Source organism: Notothenia rossii (genome assembly GCF_949606895.1).
Source record: "Notothenia rossii genome assembly, chromosome: 5".
Classification (NCBI taxonomy): Eukaryota; Metazoa; Chordata; class Actinopteri; order Perciformes; family Nototheniidae; genus Notothenia; species Notothenia rossii.
Genome location: NC_136903.1, coordinates 12,761,355 through 12,785,871, shown reverse-complemented (window position 1 = coordinate 12,785,871; position 24,517 = coordinate 12,761,355). Strand labels below are relative to the sequence as shown.

Sequence of the window (24,517 nt, the reverse complement as noted above, 5' to 3'; positions counted from 1 at the left end):
TATTATGCAGTATTATTCAATAACTTAATTTGATTACATCTTCAGAAGACCTAATTTTAGACTTAAACTCCACAAATAGTATAACATGCTAAGGATCGGGTAAAAGCACTTTGGATAGATTTGCACATCCTAATTTTGTCTACTGATATTGAAATGTAATATTTTTCATTTATGAGTGGCTTTGTATTGCCAATGTGTGAATGGACTGAAAGTAACTTAAAACCTGAGTCTTCCCCCAAAGCTTACATTGTTATTGAAACATTTTTTTTTTCCTTAAAGCAAAACAAACAAACCACTTTATTCTCAGTAAAATATCTCTATACAGTCATGAATTTGAACACAAGTGCATAGTCAACATGATAAATTGCTTAGCTTCAACTATATATAAGTCAATAATTAAGAATCAGTGTCAGAATACTTAAATATATAAAATATTTGAAACCGCCTGAAACACTAATGTCATGGCTGTATCTGAAGGTTCTTCTTTGAGCCATGCTCATACAAAAACCCTGCCTAACCAAAGCAGACTGAACATTCAGTATCATCTCCTTGAATGAAGTCAACATTTAACACAACACAACTTAGTATACACTGTAAAAATACAATTTACAAAATATACAAAATGCATATAGTATATACACTACACCTGCCTTTATTTCAATATGTGTGTAGCTCTATCCATTAACTGATAACGATAAATTGCAAACCATTATAGAAAAATAATGTCAAATAACAAATAAATTGCTTCATACAAAAGAGATTAACTGCTGAAGGCCTCATCAAAAAATAAATAATAAAATGTAGTAGGTTTGAAATCACCATAATAAGGTAAATTACTCGCATCGAGTGAGTTTTTGTTATTGTTGTGTTCTTGAATAGCACAACTTAAGATACGCCATCTGACTTTTTCCAGTTCAGGCTGTACGTGTTAAGCTTGGAGAATACGTCAGGAAAGAGTCGAAAGTCATTGTTAATATTCCTTTCTTTCCAAATGCGTTTTCTGCCGTTGTGTCTGTAAGAATAAGAAAAACATGTCATTTTTTTTGCACTGCACAATGACTAACACCTCTACAGGTTGACTTTTGAGGATCTTTTTTTTTTTTCTAAAGTCCAATCAAATGAATCACTGAAAGCAATTACTGGGATGTTAATTGTAGAGTTCTTGCAAACGGCATCTTCAAAATTAAACGACAGTATCGTGAGTCTCATTGAATGTAAAAGGTACAGATAATGTATTTGTAGATTAGTGTCTCACCGGTTATAAACACAGGGTAACGTGCTGATATATTCTGGACCTGCAAACGGACCAAACAAGCAAGGTAGTCTGGCCCATCTCTTGACATGAGGTCGCACTCATGATAAGGCAAGACCTCCAATATTCCAGCTTCTTGGCAACAGTTCAGGTAGTTCTGCTTCTCCTTTCCCTCCAAACTCAACCTGCATATGAGAGTAGGTTTTAAACTTTGCATTCGGCATTATTCTTTCATAAAATGATGACACTATGGTATCTGAAAATATTAGGAAAATCTGTGAAAAATATCTCAATTTAAATATCTCAATTTATGGAAAACCATGGTTAGTGCCAGGTCAGAAATATAGTATAAATTATCCCAAATAAGTTTGAACATCTGTGTATTGCTATATAGGGAGGTTTTTTGTAGACATATTTTCAAAAGTTAACCTCTACCTTGCATTTTCTTTTAGCCAACGGCTGTCTCTGTAGTGCAACATCCATTTCCACTTCCCCGTTTTGCTTAGCTCTTGCAAAACCTCTGACGTTTTTTTGATGTTGCCTTCAAATTAATACAAAGTTTATATAATGAGTACAATTGTCTGCTTAAATAACACAATATGAAATAACAATACATTTGTTTTTTCAGTGAAAAGTGCACATACAAAGGTTCAGGTGCTCCAGGCCTGCTCTGTCGAACATTATAAAGCCACCCCTTGTGAAAAGCTCTTGATGGGTTAGATTCACAACATCATCTGGTTCGTCAATTCCAGTGAACTGCACAACTGGGGACTTCCTGAGCTCAAGCAAATGCGGGACCTGAAATATCAGAGTCATTAATGCGTGAATACTTATTGAAAAAGTCCTGTCATAATCTTTGTCTCAAGCAGAACAATTACCTCACAAATGTGCTCTGCAATGTCTTCATTCCTGAGGATGATGAGTAGAGATGAATGACAATCCTCACCAAGGAAGAACTCGGTTGGCTGTACAGCAGTGTGACCCTCTGACTCCAATTGTACCTTTTGAAAATCAAGGAGAAATCAATCAAACTTTTAAATCAATTTTCATCAGCAAATCTTGCACTGCTTGCTCTAATGTATTTTGTGAAAGCATATAAGTATACAGGGGGATATTCAAGGTAGGGGTGGGCGATATGACGATATATATCGTCGAGACGATATTAGGTCTCCACGATATGCCTTTTCAGAGATATATCTATCGTGATACAGAGTCACTCAGTCATAGAACGTGAGTTCTGCGAGTGCACCAGGGTAGGATTTTCACGGCGGTCTGGCCGTGAAGCCCCGAAAATAATTGTACGTCCTACGGCCACCATGGCCCGTGTGCCCCTGATAGTGTTAAAATCTCGAAGTTGCTTTAAAAGCGTCAGAACAGTGGTTTCTGAACTGCATTATGCTGCGTTCACAACGGACGCGATGCGAATATTCTCACCCCCGCTGCAGTTTCACCGCGGCTGTCAGCTGTGATTACTCCTGTCATTCAAACAGGACGCGCTGGAGAGGGGCGGGGCTTATTTCCATGTAAATACTGTGGTGGAAACCAACTACGACAAAATTAACCTATTTTACCGTGATTTAATTGTAATACACGTTTTAAAATGATGCCAAAGTAACTAAATACTGATAACGGTTAATAAAAACCAAGCTAGTCAGGATTCAGACAGTATTGCACTTCATTTATTGTCTTGGTTGATTCTGTTGGCTTATATTTTATTTTATCAATAAGGTATTTATATTGTTTTTCCCTTTTTAAACAGATGTTCGGTTATGCTAAAGACTTTGATTGCACTTCAAGTCTAAAGTTTACATTTTAATTGTTTGGCACTGACTTTCCCTCATTGATGTTTTATGTTTTACTTAGTTATGTTTTACTCTCCTTTTCATGTTTATCGATGTTACATCACTGCTAGTGCTACCTAAAACAGAAAGTGAATTTTTATACTGAGAAACTGTGCCTTGAATATTTTTATTTTATTTAGCAAGAGAGTGCACTTTACTTGGTGAAGAAACCAGTGTTAAAGTTTGTTGTGTAGGGTGTAGGCCTACCTACTTGATCACTGAGGAAGCCATATCAAAATTCCTGTTGAATTGTTCATTCAGGGAATCATTGCAGAATTAAAACCAGCTTGAAATGGTATTTTGGTCTGTTACTCCTTTTTATTTTAGTTTGTTACCTTGTAGGTGGTTTTACTGTTAAGTAACTTGAAAAATAACCATAATAACCAACATGAAAAAATATCGTGATACAGCTTGAAAAATATCGTGATATTATATTTTTCAATGTTGCCCACCCCTAATTCAAGGGCAATATGAGGTTGTTAAATTATTTTCATTTACAAAATGACAAACAACCTTAACTGGTCTAATAAATGTATTGAAACACTACATAAAACAAAACATGAAATGCTAAAAAAATCCTTTTAAAACCATCTCTGGATTTTTTTTTAAAGTTACTCCACCCAAAATGTATCTTTTCATTTTGAAACAGTTATAACCGTAGGCTTGATAAAAAGAATGTAAGAAACGTTTCACAATGTTACTTCCTTACGTTAAAATTAGAAGTTACTAGTGGACATGACAGATTTCTGTGAAAATATGTTTATGGTGTAAAAAGGTATTACATGGAAATGTCCCCAGCCTCGCCTGCATGCATATGACTCACATGTATTCAAGTGATTCACACAATAATGGCTTAAGACATTGCTTTAAAAAAGTATTGTTGAGACTTTTTTATTTTGATCTCCGTAGGTGTGTTATTAAGTTAGATCATCAAAACGTAGCTTACCTTGATGATATTGTTCACATTTAGGTAGTTTTGAAATAAATTCTTATAATTGCCACATTGGAACATTATTTTCACTGTGGTGTTAAATTACTATTAACAGTGGCTTTACAAACAATTTTTTTTTATTGTAGCAAATGTACAGCAAAGAAACACAAGGGTCTCAATGCAACAGAAGGATTGCATTGGGCTGGTCACAGTGTAGTAGGACAGATCATAGTCCTGGGGTAGTGAGGACTCAGAAGAATAGTTGACAGTTATATTTTGTTTAGACATTTCATTTTCATCTGACCAAACCTCTAATCTCAAAATATGTTTTACGGTCATTTTCTAAACAACGGATGAGTTTTACATTGTCAAAAAATGTGTTTGGGTAGCATACCACTTTAGTTAGCAAAACAATATAGTTAATAGAAGCTTTATAGAAATACACAATTTGAAGTTTTTTTAAATGAGTCTTACCTTAGTTTCTTCAAAGAAGTCTTCTCCTGACGTCACCATTATGTAGAATCTGTATTTTGTTTTACAGGATTTCTTCACAACTGAATTCAGATTGCTGCGAAAACTCTCATCCATCTCTCTCTTCATTTGATCACAGAAGTCAAAATGGTTACTTGGTTCAGTCTTTGAGTAACCTCTATCCATTCGGAAGTGCTTCGGTCTAGATGAGGCCTTGTTGGCATCGCAGACTTCATTCATCATTGCCTTGTACAGTCTGGCATACTCAGATTTCAAACCAGAAATTCCAGGATGTTTCATTGGGTTATCTGTTTCTTGGGTTAATTTCTGAGGATGCAAAGTACTTCCTTCTTCAGCAGAGACTGCAAGATCTTTCCTCTCAGACAGGTCTACCTTGATTTTATGTCCAATAAATGACGGTGCATCCAAATGTGCCAATGGATCCAAAGAATCCTCCTGCTCTTCTAGACTGCTAAAGTGCACAGTCATGGGACTGACGCATGAGAAATTCACTTTATCATGCGTGTCCTGTTGGCAAATGGGTTCCCTGTTCTTCCTTTTTAAAAGCAGTTTCATTTGTTCTGAGAAGATTAGGCACTCCTTCTCCATTGACGCCTCAGTAGGGTCAACTTGAATGCACCTCTGAGAAACCTGCTCCAGAAAAGAAGGAGATATCTCCTGGCTAGAATTATGGACCGTGCACATGAGTGAGCTGTTAGGTCCCATTGAAAGACTGTCATCTATTACGCCACATTGTTTGTAATCTGCATCTGAAGTCGATGCATTTGAGCAGTTTTTCTGATACATCTCAATGCTCTGTTTAGTTGCGTGCCCAATTTTCTCAACATTTGTCATGAATCCTTGGTTTCCATCAACAAGTCCAGAATAATTTTGCTCAGAATCACAAGAGTGCACAGGTAGAGATGGTGAAGGAATCCTGTTGAATTGTGTTATGTCACTTCCTTGGTGCTGACAGAAGGAATCTAGAAGTATAAATTCATCTTTATCTGATTTGGGCTCACTGTCACTAACACTTGATAACAAACTTCTCTTTGGAGGAAGCTCACTAGCCCCTTGCTTATAATCAAGTCCTTCAGAAGTTCTCTTGAGGCTTTCTGTCTTTTTCTCCAAGAACATGGTAAGGATTGTGTTGATTGCAACTTCTGCGGATTTAGTCTTTGCATTTTTCGAAAAATGTGACATTACAGTGTTTTCAATTTGCTTGTCTTTAGAAATGAAATCTCCTTTACTTTCATCACTCTTGGAAGGTTTCACTGCCATGATAGGACGCTGACTGTATGAACGTGGTTCCTGACTTAAATTGGTCTTGGATGTTGTGTTATGTTCATCTTGGTCAGTATTTTGATGAATGTCTTGCAAACTCTCAGTGGAGGGAATGGATCTTGAGGGATGACACATATCTGGCCCAATGGAGGTTTCTTGTAATTTATCATTTTTTTCGAGAAGTTGATGAACTGATGATTCAGTTTCCTGTAGCTGCAACTTTACTCCAAGTACTTCCTCTAATTTGCTTTTGAAAGGCGCTATAAGGATGTGAGCTGTTGATTCTTTGTGCAGTTCTTGTGAGGTAGAGGCTGACGTCATTGTCGACGTTGTATTGCTCATTTTCTTGTCGTCAAAGTCAGATGATGTGTGGCTTGGCATTATGCCAGAGGGGATATACTTGCTTCTGAGGTTAGGGGTTTTATCCGGAGAGTGTTTGTCAGCTGTTTGAATTTGGCTGGATGTGTCAACATGGTTTGATTTTGAGAAGTACTTGTGTATACTTTTTAAAACTCTAAGAGTTCTTAGTTCCACATCAGGGTCAAGATCATTATGTGGGTTGGCATCACTGTGAACTGTAGACCTGTTAGGCATCTCATTCTGTAGGGATGTTAAGCCTCTGCTGTTTTTGGAGGTTTGACTGCCACAAAAAGTCGTTACACTACTACTTATAGGGCCAGAGCCAGTTGGTTGCTGATATGGTGTCTCATCCATAGTTGGGGTAGGGCACCGGTCGTCAGATTCACTTCCAGAAACTTTTTCAGCATACAGTTCTGCCTTTTTACTGTTTATTTTAGATGTACTGCATACCCCAGTGGGAAGGACAGTTTCAGGGCAGGTACTAACACAGATCATTGGTATTCCTTCCTTGACAACTTCTTTAATATTGCCTAATGAGCTTGAATTGTGTGGTTGTTCTGCATCCTCTTGGGAGGTGTCGATTCCAATAAATGGAATGACAATTCCCTTGTAGATCTTTTCCAATTCCTCATTTGGTTTGAAGATCTGATTGACATCCGTTTCCTTTATCAGTGCCACTTCAGCTTCACACTGAGGGGATTGAGACTGATGAGGAAATAGTTCTTTTTGAGTTGCGTCAACAACCTTTTTCTCTGCTTCAATTGAGTTGGTATCCTGGTCTTCATGATTGTGAGTACTCCGAGTCAAGTTTGCCAATACTCTGTTATTGCTTTCATTTTTACATTGGTCTTTGGTCAGGGGAATAGGCCCATCTGCATTAGAGCCATCCACAATAGAGTTCTTCTCATCAGATCTGGGTGATAGTGCCATCTGATAATGCACATTATCTGCCAAACTGATACCAATTTCTGAAATGTCTTCAACGGCAAGATCTTTAGAAATAGACTTAATTTCTAATTGAGCTTTTTCTGTATTTTCTGACATCGCATTTTCACCTGACCTGTCATTTTCGTGGTTGGCCTCAGGTTGTTGCTCAACCAATGGCGGTTTGTGACTACACTCTTTGATGCAATCTAGCTTTAACGAGACCACAGCTGAAACACAACTGTCTTTCTGATCAAGTCCAATTCCCTTTCCAGAGGCATCTTCAATTACTTCAGCTTTGAGTACTGTAGAACAATCCAGATCTTCTTTAACAATTTCATCCTTGCCTGGTGAGACTGCTACAGCTTCCTTCCTAGATAACAGCTTCTCATTTTCTACAAGACTTCCATTGCAGACTATACCCGATTCTTTCTTTGTAGAATCATAATTCGTATGAATTACTTTTGGAGAAGGTTCTTCATTGCTGTCTTGGCTTGGCGTTTCTTTCTTTCTTTGTATGGCTTTAATTTCATCATGCTCAACTTCAGGAACCACATCACATGCTTTTTTGTTTAGGTCCACCTCTATACCTCTCACAGATTTGTAGAAATCCTTTCCATGTTTTTCAATCAAACTTATCCCTGTAGCCTCTGAATTGCAGATGCCATCTATCATTTTGGACTTCTCGTTTTTGCATCCAAATAACAAGTGGCCAATTCGTGGAGCATTGTCATCATTTTCTGGCTGAAAGAATATTAGTTTCATCTCTTGTGCAGGAATGTATGTTCCATCACCTTGAAAAATGTGTAGAACATTGTGCTCCATGGTTCCATCTTTTTGCAAAGGTGTAGAAGTAGTCATATTTTCATGAGTGCTTCGGAAATCATTCATCTCATTGACAATCATTGTGGACTGGACCATCTTTTTGTAACACTGCAAATATAAGAAAACATAATAAGAAATTACATTATCTTTAGGAACCTGTGATGGATTTATACTCTTTTCCCCAATAGTGACGGTTGAAAGGGACAATCTATTTCTACTGTACCAGGAGTATGCATCAATATTTGAAGGGTTTGCATGGGAGCTGGGCTGTTAGGTATAATGGTTCTTGGTAAGGTCTCCCATTGCAAATGGGTCCATGGCTCCCCCCATAGGAAGGCCAAACAGGAGATATATAACCTTATCTGAACCATACAAAATTGGGACTTCCTTCAAAAGCCAAGCTCTCCGTCATTTTTGACCAGACAAACCAGACCAATGAAAGTCATTGCTTTGTTGGAGATACAACATATTTTTGTGGAGAGCACAAAACTTTGGATTCATGATTGCTAAACTGTCCCCAGTAAAGAAGATGGACAGTAAGTAAACACTCAACAGGAACACGGTAAGGGCAGTGTTTAAAGAATGGCTAATAGAAAATAAAATGTCTCGGTTACAAGGCAACAAAACCTCAATCGGTGCTGCTGTCAATTTAAGTTATGTTTAAACTGTTGATACCAGCATGGATTATTTTTCCCTAGTAGAAGCAAGACAATGATTTTTATTCTGTAAGAGCCAATACTCTCAGCATCCTAGGAGGCTTGAGACATGAGGTCTGTCCAAAGTCCATAATCAGGTCCGTCCCTCCCTACAGGCCGATCATACAGACTGCGTTGGGCCTCACCTTGCGGAGGGGGCCTCATCTTGAGGAGGGTGCCTCAACTGGGCCGAAAATGCGGCGCACCTATGCGCTGCAATTAGTGTGGCGCGGCACGGTTTCGCCGCTGCGAGGCTCCACTAGCCATGTTGGCCAGGGACGGCCCTGTCCACAATTATTACTATTTGGAGTTGTGGCCAAAAGGTCTGAGGGAAATTTAAGAAAGCTTGTGACTCTCATTAAGATGCATTCTGCTGGAAAAAACTGTAGATTGTCTCTTCCAACTTCTATGTTTGCATGTCTATTATAACATGACAAGCACACAAATCAGATCTTATAACGTTTCATTATTTTAAAGAACATCAATAAATCATGACAAAAACATAAAATGCAGGATAGATTGCAGAAACAATAAAATTAGAACCATACCTGAGTTGTGATGGTCTTCTGTTGTCCCGCAAATGACTTGAGAGGGTTCAAGGTGTCAACGGTGTATTTCCGATTACTGGATACAAAAATTTTCATTCTGTTTTGTGAATCAGAAGTGACTATCTCTGCACTGGAGTTTCTCATTGACAAGTCCAAAATCACAGATCCTTGCCGTAACACAGAATCATCCTTCTTGCTGAGGTCCATAGCATTGGGAATCAATGGGTCTGCAGTCTTTGTTACACTTGGGAGAGGAACCAATGAGTTGACCTTGAGCTCAGGCTGAGCTGTTGCTGACACCATTCCACAGGACATTTCCAAAGAATCACTCTCTTCTGGACATAGGTCAATATTAAAGAACCTGTCTGTTGACCGGCTGTAGAACAGACCGATCCACATGTGGACGATCAGTCGCACCTCTTCACTGGCGTCTTCAATGGAGAAATCCCATGGGCTATCGAAGATGTAAATGTACAAATATTAACACTTTCAGTTGAATAACTGATTATCATGTAATCTGAACTAAAAGTCAACTTTAAAGTATATAGCCCACATTTGTTAGCAAGATAAAATTACAGCAATTCAACTATGTGAAGAGATTCATTAAAAATGTTGTGTGGATATTTTGAACACAATGTACATACCCATGCAAGGCTCGGATGATAGTTCTATCCTTTGAGTCATTTGTGAACTTGCTGTCCAGATCAAAGTCATAGTTTTCTTTCCAATGCTTTGTGACTTGGATAGATCCATCCTTGTTAGCAAAGGTACGAGAGTTTCTGAATTGTATTCTGCACACCTTGTTTATTTTCAGGTACTCAGGAGTCCTGTGGTTTTGTTCTGTCCTTAATTTCTTGGCAGTAGGGTGTAGTGTATTAATTCCATCACCAAACATTTTCTGTTGATGTTGCAGCAGTCTGGTAGAACCACTTAAAGGGGAAACCTGGAAGGGTGTACCTGACAGACCCAACAGTAGAGAGGAAGACGGGGGCAATGAGTAAGCATGTTCTTTAGATATCAAATCAACCAATTCACTGCATCCCACAGGGTGGCTTGGAGAAGTACACTCAAGAGGTTGCATGGGTCTAGCAGCAGGCTGTCTAAGCAGAGAATGAAGAACTGACTCTTGTTCAGCACTGGTAACATCTTTTGTAAGGTGACACTTCTTCAAACTTGTCTCAGGTTTTCTCTCAAGAGCTGGATCTGGTTGTGGTGGAACCTTTTCATTACTGACACTGAGTGCCAAGTCAGCAAGTAAGTTCAAAGCATCTGTAGATGAGCAAGTACTGTTCTTTTTTTCCTTAACAGTCTTCCTGACAGATTTATCTCTAGTACTCTCTTTGTATTTGAGTTTCTCACTGGCATAACAAGCTGGAGTTTGAAAATGCAACCACCCTGTGAAGACAAAAAACAGGAGAAAAAAGAAAAAACAGCATGAAAATAAAAAGTAGCACATTGAAAGCATTTGAAATATACCAATGTATATCTATTGGGAATCTGCCACCAACTTGTAAACTAGGTCATTATTTAAAAATTATTCAAAAAAGGTATTTGTTTATTTGGCCAACACCACCACATTTGGGTGCAGATGAACAGGCAAAAATGAAGCACAAACAAGAGAAAAGCATAGGCAAAGAAAGAATTAGCAAAGGGCAGCGAAAGCATGCCGAGGACAGATGCAAAGCTTAAAGATCCAAGAAAAGAGTCAACTTAAATGTCATTAATAATACTGAAGAGATGTCACACATCATGCACAAAAAACAAACATTCAATTTTTAGAATTTTGAAATAAGACTTACATTTCTTTTTAACACAGTCTGTAGGGATGCCTTGGTGCTTTTTGAGCATTTTAATCCTTCCCCTTCTCGGAAAGATTGACGGAGGCTTTTGTAGGATTTGAGGTTGGTTGTCCAAAATGGTTTGTACTTGTGTCCCTGATGATTCTTTCCTTTGTTGGTTTTCCTGATCCTGTGTCTTCTGTAAATTATCTGGTGTCTCTTTAGGGGTCAGGCCTAGGGCATATGCAAAAAGAGGGTCAACTGACAGCCTCTTTGAAGCTTCCGCGACATGCATAATGGTTTCCTGGACACTTGTAACGCTTGTTTCAAATTTGCTCTTCTTGAGACAGGGCTCACTTGTTTGTGCAGTATCTGCAGTCGTTTCCTCTGGCAATAGAAGAGCCGTTTTTCGCTTTCCTCTTAGAAGAACTGATTTTAATTTACTCAACAGAGATGCACCCTTTGTGGCAATTCTTTTTGGAGAAAGGGTATGAAAGTATTTTCTTTTAACAACTTCTGAGGGAGGGGTTGCTTTGACATCAGTTTTTGAAGAATGGTCAATAATCTCTCGATTCAGAGTCAATAAACCATTGTCATCATTTGATGCTCCTAAAATATTGTGTTCAGGATTGACCTCATTGTCAACAGCGTTTTGAAGGGTGTTCCCTCCATCTTTGGATGTTGAGGCCTCTGTTCCGCCCACTGATTCGACTGCCTCATGAGCATTCACAGAGGCATCAGCCAGCACTTTTTCAGGTATGAGTTCATCTTTATCAGATTGAAGTTTATCTTTTAAAGACCTTATCTGATCGGCAAAATCAACAGAGCCATGAGGAACCAGGATTCTTCCACATTCACTGATGACTGGCTTTAAGTCCCAGCGCTCGGTTTTTCTTCTCAAAGGTAAAGCTTCAAGTTCCATTAAAATGTTGCCTCCCAAGGTCTGCTCTCCAGGGTCTATCTTTTTCTCCTCTGGTACTGTTAATCCAACAGAAGCAGATGTATCATTCTCATCTTTTGCTGACAGTTTTTTTAATGTGCCCTTTGGCCGACCTTTCCTCCTATCAATTTTTGAAGGACTACCCAACTGTGGTTGGTCTGAAGATTCCTTAGCCTGGCCTTCCTTCTGACTCTTTAAGTTGTCATCCACTTCTGGTACTTGTAAACTGGGAGGGTCAACACAAGCTTTGGATACTTTTTTTTCCCGACCTTTGGAATGTACCTTGCGTAGTTTCTTCCGTTGAGTTTTTGAGAGATTGGGGACCTCTGGGCAATCCAAAATGTTTTTGGTTGTAACCGTCTTATCATTCAGAGAGTTCACTCCTGCCGTTTGTAATTTGTCTGTTGTAAAACCAGACAAATGAAAGTCATTGTGATTTGTTGCAGATACAGTACCGATTATACTTAAACCCTCATCAGTGACAGTTCCCTCAGCAGAAGTGATGCTGACAATAAGCTCTGCAGGAAGGTCATCTGATTTAGAAGGAGTCAAAAGACTTTTTGACGCCATCTCATCAGCTTTGATCAGCACAGTCAGATCAAATTTGCCAGTGTCTTGGGAAACATCTGCAGCTTGCAAATCATTTGCTAGAACATTTTGAGAGACATCTGTAGAGTCATCTTGTGTTGCAGCATTTTTAATACAAGTGTCAACAAGTGTTTTAACGTTTACAGGAGATCTCCGTCCTGTCAACTCATCCTCTGACTCCATGCTAACAGAATCAGCTGGTGCCTCTTCAGGAGATGAGCAAAATATGTAGACATCATCATTGTCAAGGTCTTCCATTCGATCCTCTCGTCCAGTCGCAAGGATTTCTGAAGCCTTGGACACTGGCAGTTGAAAAGAGAGAGGTTTGCTGAGGTAAGTCCTGAAGCTCTGCCATGCCCTGTTAGTCCACTCCGGGGATAAGTAGAGGTGCTTGTGGGCAACCGGTACATCATACTGATCTGGAAAGATGCTGACTTCCCTGGATGAAATTGATGCAAACCCAGGATTTATTAGTGCTGCGTAACTCTGCATATGCTGCGCCAAGACTTCACACAGCTCTTCGCCTGGGTCAATCGGGGTTTTCTCAACTTCACATTCTGCATAACTTAGCACTGGTAGAACCTGAAGGATGTCAGTTGAGATGGCAGGCTTTCGATGAACAAGTTTTGTGTCTGTGGAAATTCAAGCAAGAATAATAGTTTGATATCTTCTTTGTATTCATGATTATTTCAACATGTCAAATGAAAATATACACTGTTAAACATATGCTGTAATTACCTCTCCGTATAACTTGTGACACTGGAAACACAAATATGCCTTGCAGGACATCAGTTCCATTGGACCCAGTATCTGGGGAAATAAACGCAGATACTGTATGTTGCTGATGTGAAGTTGAATTACGAACAAAGATCTTTTGGTGTGGGATTGAAAACTTTGTCATCAATTTCATATCTTACCATCATATGTGAGGAAATGAGAAGAGTGCAACAGGATAAGAAAACCACCATCATGCAGCTGAAAAGTGAGAGCCTGTAAATAAATAAGCAAGTTTGTCAGATAAACGTTTTGAATTTTGTGTAGCAAGTACAATTCAACAAAAACTGTTTCAAGGACATTTCCAGCGCTAAAATAACGATTCACTAGACCAGAGGTGCCCAGTACGTCGACCGCGGTCCGGGCAATGCTGGTAGATCACGAGTCATTCATATAAAAAAAAAAAAATCCAGCTCCGTTAAAATAGACAAAACAGGTTTTGATCCCTCCTCCCTTGGCCTCCCTGCCACTTAATTCAGGAGTTGACTTGATTGACAGAAAAAGCGACCTATCGCTTTCCAGTCTGTTAACCCAGAATGCAAAGCGATACAAAATCAGTCAAGTGCCGGGACAACTCCAATTAAGTTAAAGAGACAAACAAGAGACAAACAAAAAAATGAGTGCGGGACCGAGCAAAAAGCTAAAGACATACCACTTCCACCCAGAATGGGAGGAAGAATATTTGTTTGTGATGTCACATTCAAAGGTTATTTGCCTTATTTGTAAAGCAAGCGTCGCTCTGCCAAAGAAAGGTAACATAGAGGCATTATCGGAGCATTAACAAGGCATACTACAGCGACTTCCCTCCGAGTTAGTAGCGAGTTGAGAAAGAGAAAGGTCATGTATTATTGCTACACAAACATTATCTCGCAGTCTTAGTGTCGCCAACTGGTTTCTAACATGCAAAAAGACAAATAAATGCATCTATGGTCGGTGTATTTTTTATCTTTCCAATCGAGACGAGATCTCTCTCTCCCCCGTCTGCGTGCGAGGGGGCGGGGCAGTTTACACATACACACGCAGCTGCTACATGCAGCAACACACGGAGGAAATGGCGGAGAGAAGCGTTCCAAGGTGTGGTTAAATGTTACCCGTCTTGAGGTGGACAATGCTCCTTGCCAAGAGTGTTTAGCATGTAAGGGCGGTAACACAAGCAATTTGTCTAAACATTTAGCAAAAGTGCACCACGTTCAGACGGAGGAATGCACCGGGTTCGACTGTCTTTCTAGTAGCTCTGTAGCCCCATCCACGAGTAACGTTTCCACGTCAGGTGTTATGTATGCTAGCAGCAACACAGAGTTAACTCAATTATATAAACATGGGTTAATGATTAGAGGTAACAGAGTTACTCTTTATTTTGTTAAAGTTTCAGCTATTCTGTTTACAGTTCTGTCATCAGATTATTTAATACGATTTGTTAAAATATTGTTGTTTCTTTTGATGTGAAATATTATTTATTTAATTTAAATAAAAAGCAATGTTAATTTTGTTCACAATTTGTTAAGTTAATAATATATGTATTTACTATTTTTGAATCAAGTATTCATCTTTATTGTCTTCATTGTTAGTTTCCGAATGCCTAAAACAACCTCAAGCTAAATCTAAAAGTTGATGGCTAAATAAGAGCGTTTGAGAAATTGTGCAAGGCTTACAGTAATAGTCGATTAATCGTTTCATTAATCGATAGATTAATCGATAATCAAATTAGTCGTTTGTTGCAGCCCTATTGTAGTTATCCCATGTATAAATAAAACGTGTTATTCAACAAGCCTTGCAATTTGGGATTTTATTTTTGGTTGGTAGACCTCGGTGAGCTGGTCATTTCAAAAGTAGCTCACGAGCCAAAAAAGTGTGGGCACCCCTGCACTAGACCATTAATTATTGATCGATTAAGTTATTAAGACATTTTATGATACAAAATGATCAATCAGTCACTGGTAACGATTGTACAAATGTAAGTGTTTGCTTGGTTGTAGTATTGTTACTTTAGGTTTCTGATTTTTAGTCAACCCGAATTAAATACCACTTTTGGCACTGATAAACTTTAATTGACATTGTAATCATTTTTTATGTTTTAATTAAAAAACCCACTATCTCTCAAAGAATGATAACAAAAATGAAACTCACTAGATCATTTTCTTTGACCTCCCGCAGAAGCAGAGCAAGTGACTGGGTTTCTACTGCCCCACAGGGAACAAACTCACACAGAGTGCAGTACAAGCCATCTAGAAAGACTGAGAGACATACACAAAACATAATGCATCAATGAAATGTTCAGAAACTCTGCACAAAAAGATGATTTTTTTTCTAGTATATTCTAAAAGCACACCTTCACCAGAGAAGCAGGTTTCAAAGACGGATTTTGACAACAGCTGTCTCAGATCTGACATGGATATTGCTTGATCAATTTTTACCACTGGTGGCCTTAAATGGAAAAGATAAAACAAAAGCACAAAAAAATGGATTCTATAAATCAAACTTTTCAAAGATATTTAAGTATTAAAAGTCAGTATTTTTAAATGTTTCACATTTTAACTTACAGTTCTGCAGGAATCAAGGCCCCTGCCGTAGTCCTTAGCCCCACATCATAGAACTGGGCCCCTAGTTCAAGCTGACCCCTCCATGGAAGGTAATGAGGAACTGGAGTAAGAAAAAACTATTAAAAGGACTGTTTTTTAAAAAGGGAGGATATTCATGACATTACAATTTCAATCTAAGCGATCGCTTACAGAATCAGCTACCATTCATCATAGGCTTTAGTAGGCTCACTTTAAAGTCTAAAGTGAAGACACTGGTAAAGTGGGAAACATCAAAACCAAAATAAATCTAAGGGATAAATTGGTAACAAACATGTCCTGCTATCTTGTCAGGAGCCAAAGTTGGGCAAAATGTTGGCTTAGTTGATTTGGGGGCATAAACAAATCCATTACATTTACAATTGGGGGGTTTCTAAGCAGTTTAAAGAATTCTATCATCTAGTTAATTAATCCAATCGCAAATGTTATATTTAAAATATATTACTTACCAAGTTTTCTCTCCACTCTAAAGAAAGATAAATCAGGCAAACAATTAATTGATTTGACTTAAAGATTCTCAATTTGTAAGAATTGGTATAGTTTATTACTCAGGGTTGAGTCATGCTTTGTTGTAACGATACAGTACCTGTTCTCTGGGGATGCTACAGGTGTTGCTTTGGTATCCGTATATGAGAATGATACAATTGCAAAAGGACAGGCAGCACTGGGAGATTGGGCTGTACAATCATTTAGCAGCTCATACATGTAATACTGCAAAGACAAAAATAGACAGAGTTGAAATGCCTGTTGTCTACTTCCTAATAGGTTCAAAGGGTTCATCTACACAGAAAAATAAGAAATACACATATTATCCTCACTGATGATTTTCATCACCAGTCACATTCTTACCTGGGTTCTCTCAAAGGCGAGAAAGGAGCTTGTTTTAGCAGACACTGAAGGCAACTGCTCCGACACATGACAGTCGAACCCTGCAATGGGTGCAGTGAGATTCTGCGTGTAGTTCTCTGAAACGTTTTTGACTCTACCCTGTGGTAAAAGAAAGCACAGTGATGTTGTTCATTACATGTTTTCTTTGAATGAAAAAAGTTGCAGGGGGACCTATTAGGCTAATTTTCAGGTTCATATTTGTATTTTGTTGCACTACTGTGTAGTACATGCTTTAATGTTTAAAAAAAAAAGGTCTTTATTTTTCTCATACTGCCTGTGCTGCAGCACATCTGTTCACCCTCTGTCTGAAACCAGAGCCCGGACTACTCTGATTAGTTAGCTGGTCGGCTCTGTTGTGATTGGTCAACCACTTAGGTGTCCCGCCCCTAAGCCTATCAAGTACAATGTGTTGGAGTGCCAGCCAATAGAAGCGCAAATGTTACATAGCAATGTCATTATGTTACAGGGGGAGAGGGGAGGGGGGGGTTGGGAGAGAAATTCCCTCTGTCGTCAACTTCGGGATTTTAGCCTTTGCATATCTTTTACATGCACAAAAACATATACAGACACACTACTGGAAGGGGTGAAACCCTAAAGAATAAAAGGGCCTATTTGAGACAATTATTTGAATACCTTTGTCAGCCTGATGATGGCAATGTATCCAGATTTCCCATGATACCAGCGATTCAGATCCAAACAGTCAGAGTACATTGATATGTAAACACCTGAGTAAAAACACAGAGAGATTAACTTAATATGTGTGCAGTTAAAAATAAGTGAAGGAAGGGTTTCTTATCAAGATTTGAGGACATCATAAGCAACTACAATAATTAACTTAAAAGTGACTGATCCCAACAACTGACACTCCTACAGCAGCGAGGCCACACCTTGAAGCTTGTGGGCGTTCAAGGTCACACAACAGGATTGATAACTATCTGAACAACCTCACCCACTGCAGCTGAACAATGTTGTATTGTACAGAATGTCCTCTCTAGACCATAAAACATTAATTACTCTACATTTACTCAAACAAGTTTCCTCCTCCCTGAGCAGGAATAACCTCTAATGTTTGTATTCAACTAGTTACTTTCACTACTTCTAATGTATTTTAGTAAGGATTTAGTTCAATCTTATGGACATAAGTCCGACATTAGCTGGTGGAAGTATAGGGGCAGGTGTTGATGCTTCCTCATAAAAAGCCACTTTTATTGGAGTGTTCATGTCTGGCAAAGATAATGCATTATCTTTAATAAGGTACGTAAGGTATTCAAATGTTATTAAAATATAAAAATATATAATTCAATGATTTCAAGGGACTGACATTATAAGACACTTGACAATAAGGGACAGTTAGTGAACTTTTCTCAGTTTGAAATTCTGAACAAAGGGGGTCAAACAAAGGGCCAATAACCAGTCTGGTAGGTTTATACTCCTCCACCAGCAATGTTCAGAAAAAGTGAGATAAGTTATGACAGATTAGAAAAAGACTAACTTCATGAGCTTTCCAAATGTCTCTTTCTGCCATTAAGGAATGTTTTTGTCTGTTTTGATGTGAAAAAAAACATAACTACACAGATTGAAACACGCACGGGTGTGAAGTATAACACAGATTATGACCCATTGCAACACTGCTACATGCAATGGCATGTGAGACAGTGGAGCTCGATTTCATGTGCTAATATAGTGTGGTTTCATTGCAACGTTTACAGAAGAACTGGGACTTTGACCAATATCTAAACATGTTGTCTTCCACACGTCACTTATCACAGAAAAGAGAGGGTGGAAGGTTAACAGACAATATCTCTGAGAGGAAACATTCCCATATTGTAGGAATAAAAGTAACAGGAAATAAAAATGCTGAATTAATTGTCTAACTGCTTAAGAAACAATTCATATCCTGTACAGCTGTGCACCAATTTACAGTTTCTGTTTCACTAAAGAAATGCTTCCACTTTCATTTGTATACATTTGTACAGTTTTAACTTGCTTTCACTTTCAAAGGCAAGGGAGCACCAGGCAATTGACACATATTTTTTCTTGGAGCATGATCTGCACTAAATACTTTGAATAGGCCACATGCAATGTAATGGGCAAAGCTAGAAAGATAAAACCTTGGGATATATACTTTAACTAAATAAGAAAGGATTTATGTAATTCTTTGCATGTTTAACAAATAACCAGTAAGTATATCTATGTTAAATGTTACAGAAATGGTTGTGTAAAAATGTCAACTCTGTCTTCTCTGATTAGCAATACAACTTCTTGTTTTCTGTTCTGTTGGGCTGATACTGAAATGTCACTGTGATCTCACTGCTGGGCAACAGTGGCAGTATGAGAGAGGGGGAAATGCTAAATCATTATATTTTACCTTTGGAAGGATCTCCCAGAGTTGTGCATGTGCTGTGTCCTGTGAGCACGCCAGTTTCTCCAAGATCATTAGCCTTTAAATAAATACAAATATCAGTTACGGGAAAGATCTAGAAGATTTGTTGGAGCATGTTTTTCTCAGGCGTGCCAACATTTCAAGTGTATTACCTTGTTGACATCGTCAAACAGCAAAAACCCATAGGATTCTTTCAGATCCTCCTCTGAATATCCTACTTCTCTTCTCTTTGCTCGGAAGGCATAATACTGTTGTGAAAGAATACAAAATATTTGGTCAAAGTCATTAAGATTTCATGTTTGAGGTTCCTGTAATTATTAAAGGGCAGTTTCTGTGTTGTCGAATTAATTGCATTCTTTGACCTTATATTTCTTACATAGAAGGATATATACACATTAAGTATCCCAGTAGTTAATGATAATGTTAAAAGGATACAGTATTAATAAGGGTAGGCCTATATCTTTTTATAAAATATGCATATTTAAAGGCTTCAAGCCCTGTGCAGCTTTTAATAAATGTAAACGGTTGTAAGATTAAGAATTATGTGTGGTTTAATATTTAATGACATTTATAGCCATTTATAGACATGAAAAAGACAAGATTTTGACTGACCTTTTCTTCCAGTGCTGGGTTTTTTACCAAGGCAGCGGACTTGTACCTAAAAGACTGCTTTGACTCCTCATACAAGTACGCACTTTTAATTGGAGTCAGAATATTGTTTTGAAAGACGAGAGAACTTTCTGAGACGGGTACTAAAAGGCCTAGAAGAGAGAAGAAGAAAAAACCATGAGTATCAAATCCAAGCGACAATGCGAAAATCAAACCAAATGTTATTTTTTCTACAACAACAACAAAAGTTTCCGATAACTATTTCTACTGTGAGAAATTAGACCTTTTTCTACGTCCTTTTTTTTGGTATAATCATCCACAATTAGTGTATGTCTATCAGGAAATAAATATCCGATCTAAATATGTTGTTAATCCTAAGAGTGAAAGTCACACGAGGGGAAAAAACTGAAGAAGATCGTCACCTTTACTCGAGGCACCACCATTCCCACTTTCCATTGCTGAGCACTTATGAAATCGGTCTTTCTCCCTTTTCCCTTCGTTCACGACAATTGTTTCTCGTTTTAAACCTATCAACAGACATATAAAATCCCGTGTATCCTGTTACCAGTAAAGATTTTGAAGTAACTTGAGCTGTCGCCGCAGCTTCGATAGACATATTTATGCGACACAACCAGGAAGTTACAAAATAAGCGACAGTCCGGACACGTAGACACAAAGATATCCTCTCAAATACACTTTTAAACAGTTCCGTAGGTCAGTAAATCCGCGTTCTTTAGAAAGGTCTTCAGTTATTCACGCTGGGGGATCGAACCGAACGCGTTCGTCACGAAAAAGAAACAGAAACCTATCGAGGGCGAAAGCATCCATCTTGAAACTGTCCTCGACCAAACTGAGGCGCTGGTAGAGCCAGTCTGCGCTTGCGGCTCCCTACCCCTCCCATTATGTGTTCCTATGTGTCGCGAGAAACATTAATGATTGCTAATGCTAACTGTAAAACGTACTAACACTGAAAAAGGACTACGTTTTGACTCTGAACACGATAAAAACCTGGCCGTGTTTGGAGGTTACAGTGTGGTTTCTACAATACATGAAGGCTCAATGAACATAGTTGAGCTACTACAGACTGCAGGGGAAGTTGGGAGTCATTGCTAACACATATTTCACTTTTACACAGTTTAGCACACACTTACATTGAAAGCAGCACCAAGCCTTAGTTCCCGGTTTTATCTTTGCTAGTTATATTCAATGTGAAGTATTTATAAACTAGGGATACAATCAGTTAATATTCTTATTATTTTCAAGAATAATAGTTTGGTAAAAAAAATATTGGACAATGTTTATCAGTCCAAGTTTGGAGCTTTTGTCAAATGTAAAATGTGGGATATAGGGCTGTATAAATAAACGTTGGTTGATCGACTGATCAACTTTGTAGCCAAAATACAGACACTCAGGACCGGAAGAACAATATTTCCTCATTGACATCCATTGCAAAATGTTTTGACATTTTGTATCACTTTTCCGATCCCAGGGTATTTTTTTTTCTTTTTTCCACCATATTGAGACTATCTCTGGTGTTCTTTTTTGGATGTGACTAATATATTTCATTATATTTGATTACGTAGGCCTACAGCAAGCCCTTCTAGGTAATTCAAAATGATGTATCTCATTCACCAGCTCTATGAACTCTTATTACAGGCTAAATAATGTCACCAAAAAATATTTTAAATGTATTTCATTATTTAATTATGACTCTATTGCCTCATCTAAGAAAAATAGTTGGTTAGATTCTACTGCAATACTATAGGCCATTGGCAATTGAGTAATCTAGGTTGTATAGAAATATTTATAAAGTATTATTTATTTACTATAGAGTTTTGAAAAAATGCATAAAATGATCGCACAACTGATTGAGGTTTTTTGATGAGTAACAGTCCATGCTGTTGTTGACATTTTTCGCCCATTTAAATCTAATCACATTCACATTTAAAATGTAAAGAATTACACCTCCTCGACATAAAATTAATGCAGTTGCTGCATTTGGTAAAACAAAAGCAAATCCAAGTCTTAACACATCAAGGATTAGCATTAGTGTAACACTAGCTGGAGTTAGCGATGTTAGCTAGTTCAACCCATTGCCTGTATGGTCCAACCACGCACAAAAAAAAAATTCCCACTTTTGCACTTGGAAATGTAATCAATATAGTGATGTATAATTTTGATTTAGCTTTATTAAAAAGCTTTCTTTTAAAGGGGGAAATGTGACCAAGTTAGCTAGTACTGATTGTGTTTGCTAACATTAGCGATCGAGATCATGCACAGGTTAACAAGCAATTAAATAAATACATTTGTTTCATATATTATTTGGTTTTTAGTTTTTGTCTATTTTAGTCCAATATATAACTTGAATGCAGTGGTGGAAGAAGAATTCAGATGCAACACATGGGCCCTTCACTTGAGTAAAAGTACCAATAAATGGTTGTCAAAATATTTCATTACAAGTCCTGCATTAAAAATCTTAAAGTACAAAAGTATCATTAGTCAAATGTACGGAAAATATAAAAATGTAAAGTAATCATTGTGCAGAAAAGTTGCCTTTATGTGTCTATATTTATTTATATTATGTGACATTTCTAGATAATATTGTTGCAGTGAAATTTTTCTGTAGTTGACCAACAAAGTTCTGATTGACTTTTTTGTAAAATATTTAAATAATTGGACTCTTTCGTGATTTAAAGAGTTAATCCACTAGTTTAATGTTTGTTGAAAGGATTACAATTACATTATTTCCCTTTTAAATGTAGTGGAGTAGTACCAAGAAGCATTAAAGGGCCCATGTCATGCTTTTCCAGTTATTAACCATCCCCTTGTGTGTTATGAAGGTTTTTATGCATGTAAACGAGTCAAAAACCCTCAAAGTGCACCCTGTAGCGAGTAAAACTCTAACACAGTCTATGCTGCCCCAAAACGCCTCGTTGGAGATTGCTCATTTCCATTGTTTACTTCCTGGGTACTGTGACGTGTGAATACCCAGAGGCCACACCCTCTGCCAGCATTTCACAAAACAAAGCTTCACAAACCTTTCAGCGATTCATGCCGGAAATGTACAGCGTAGGGCACTGAAGAACGATGCTGTTCCTACTTTGTTTGGAACAGCGGGAGATTTGGGTACACAGGAGGAGCATGTCTGCATTCACACACAAAATACTCAGACAGTATACTCCGGGTGATTTACCGTACGGTCAGTTGCGAAACTTAATTACATTATAGTTGGCGTTCCTAGCGTGTATGCTACCGAGCTAAACAAGAAGGCTACCAAGAGCTCGACATGCTAGGGAAAACATTGTTTTTATGCCAGCTACAATGAATGACCAAACGTAGCAGACTACCCTTATAAGATTGCAATTGTAAACATGTTCTTGCTAGCCTAATATGAACCACTAGCTGTTGTTCATAGTAGGTTGGTATATTACACTGAACAACTAGCAAACGTAGGCTAGCATATTAATCTAGCTGGCAAGCTAACGAACCTAAAACAACTAAGTTTCTCTAATATTTTGTGATTTGCATTTGATTTCGTCCAGCCAGATCAGGAAACTCCTGGCGTATCCGGCGGACAACACATGACGGGATGACCACTCTGATGCCTCGTCCTAAAAAGCCGCAGCTCCAACTTACAAAGCTGCGATAGGCAAGATGCCGAAAACACCTATAAGGGGAGGAATGGAGAATATACAGTGTATATATGTATGTTTACACATGTTCATTTCTAAAAATAAAGTTTGATGGAAATACTTAGTAGCCTTTCTTCCCTGAATTATTTGCTCCAATAACATGTCATTGTTGATGTTCCGCTCAGAGCCGAAAAAAGCACTGTGTTAGACATGGGCGGAGCCTCTCTGGTGGTTGACTAGTCAGAACAGTTGACTAATCAGAACAGAGTGGCCGAGTCAGTGAATACACTCACATACTATACAGAGATGCTGTATGAGAAACCAATGTGAGTTTGGAAAATTGCACAGTATAAATCTATTTGACTATACCTCAACAATGGAATTATGATCAGTAGAAATGGCCATGACATGGGCCCTTAAATGGAAATACGCAAGCAAAGTACAAGTAGCCTACATCAAAATTGTACCTAAAGGTGGGGTAGGTAAGTTTCAGAAACCGGCTCGAGTGATTGAAAAGGAAAACGGATTGGTTGTAGTTTTTACAGTATTACGGGTTCCACAGATGACATTTTTTAATGGATTTTTTGTCAAAGCACTTAAGATATTCATTGCTATTGGGATGTTAAGAGCATTCCATGGAATATAACAAAAAGTGTATCTCGAGCCGGTTTCTGAAACTTACCTACCCCACCTTTAAAGGTAGGGTGGATAAGAATGGAGAAACCAGCACGAGTGCTAGAATTTGGAACTACGCAGCCGAAAAAAATCTGCCCCTTACTTCAGACTTCCTTACAGAGCCCCTCCTCCAACATGCACGAACGCGCATTTGTGCAAGAGATGGAAAGCTGACAGGCAGGTGGGCCCATAGATATTATATTACATTACATTGCATTTAGCTGACGCAATAGGGTAATTGTAATCCTTTCAACAAATATTAAACTAGTGGATTAACTGGCCCAGGTATATATATCTATGGGTAGGCCATCCAGTTATTTTAGCCGAACCGGCTAAAATAATTTATTGACAAATCATTTAATGTATTCATTGCTATCGGGATGTTAAGAGCTTTCCATGGAATATAACAAAAAGTGTTTCTGAAGTGAATTACCTACCCCACCTTTAAGTGCAGTACTTGAGTTAATGTAATAAATACATCCCACCTCTGCTTGAATGTAGGAAACAAATGTACATGTGACTACTGTGATTGGTAGGTTCCTC

General features: G+C 38.2%; 1 protein-coding gene and 1 long non-coding RNA gene across 4 annotated transcripts; one reads left to right on the top strand and one right to left on the bottom strand.

Annotated features, from left to right (window-relative positions):
• Nucleotides 1-631: 631 nt before the first annotated feature.
• Nucleotides 632-20,713, bottom strand: tasor2 (transcription activation suppressor family member 2). 3 transcript variants are annotated; one of them, XM_079685114.1, is made up of 23 exons: nt 20,090-20,713; nt 19,671-19,819; nt 19,211-19,306; nt 19,044-19,116; nt 17,309-17,400; nt 16,637-16,774; nt 16,374-16,498; nt 16,237-16,253; nt 15,752-15,851; nt 15,541-15,635; nt 15,339-15,445; nt 13,355-13,427; nt 13,176-13,247; nt 11,267-13,069; nt 10,931-11,143; nt 9,776-10,526; nt 9,132-9,585; nt 4,499-7,996; nt 2,131-2,253; nt 1,897-2,050; nt 1,688-1,793; nt 1,256-1,437; nt 632-1,012 (listed from the first exon to the last, which is right to left on the bottom strand). In XM_079685114.1, the coding sequence occupies exons 1-23, from the start codon at nt 20,121-20,123 to the stop codon at nt 915-917; spliced, it is 8,553 nt and encodes a 2,850-aa protein (XP_079541240.1). In that variant the 5' UTR covers nt 20,124-20,713; the 3' UTR covers nt 632-914. The 3 variants fall into 3 exon arrangements, with proteins under 3 accessions (XP_079541240.1, XP_079541239.1, XP_079541241.1); XM_079685113.1 differs by having other exon boundaries at nt 10,931-13,069; XM_079685115.1 differs by having other exon boundaries at nt 9,776-10,088; nt 10,931-13,069; nt 20,090-20,712.
• On the top strand, nt 18,687-23,423 carry LOC307041672. The gene is made up of 2 exons (XR_013808843.1): nt 18,687-18,855; nt 23,210-23,423. It is a non-coding gene; the product is annotated as an uncharacterized lncRNA (long non-coding RNA).
• Nucleotides 23,424-24,517: the final 1,094 nt, after the last annotated feature.

What these genes read in the sequence shown, in the direction of transcription:
- tasor2 (XM_079685113.1), bottom strand. Translation starts at nt 20,123, where the DNA reads ATGGAAAGTGGGAATGGTGGTGCCTCGAGTAAAG. An exon ending in AGGTCAAAGAAAATGATCTA is followed by an intron (nt 13,428 to 15,338) that starts GTGAGTTTCATT and finishes ATTTATTTACAG; the next exon opens with GCTCTCACTTTTCAGCTGCA. An exon ending in TCATTTCCTCACATATGATG is followed by an intron (nt 13,248 to 13,354) that starts GTAAGATATGAA and finishes TTATTTCCCCAG; the next exon opens with ATACTGGGTCCAATGGAACT.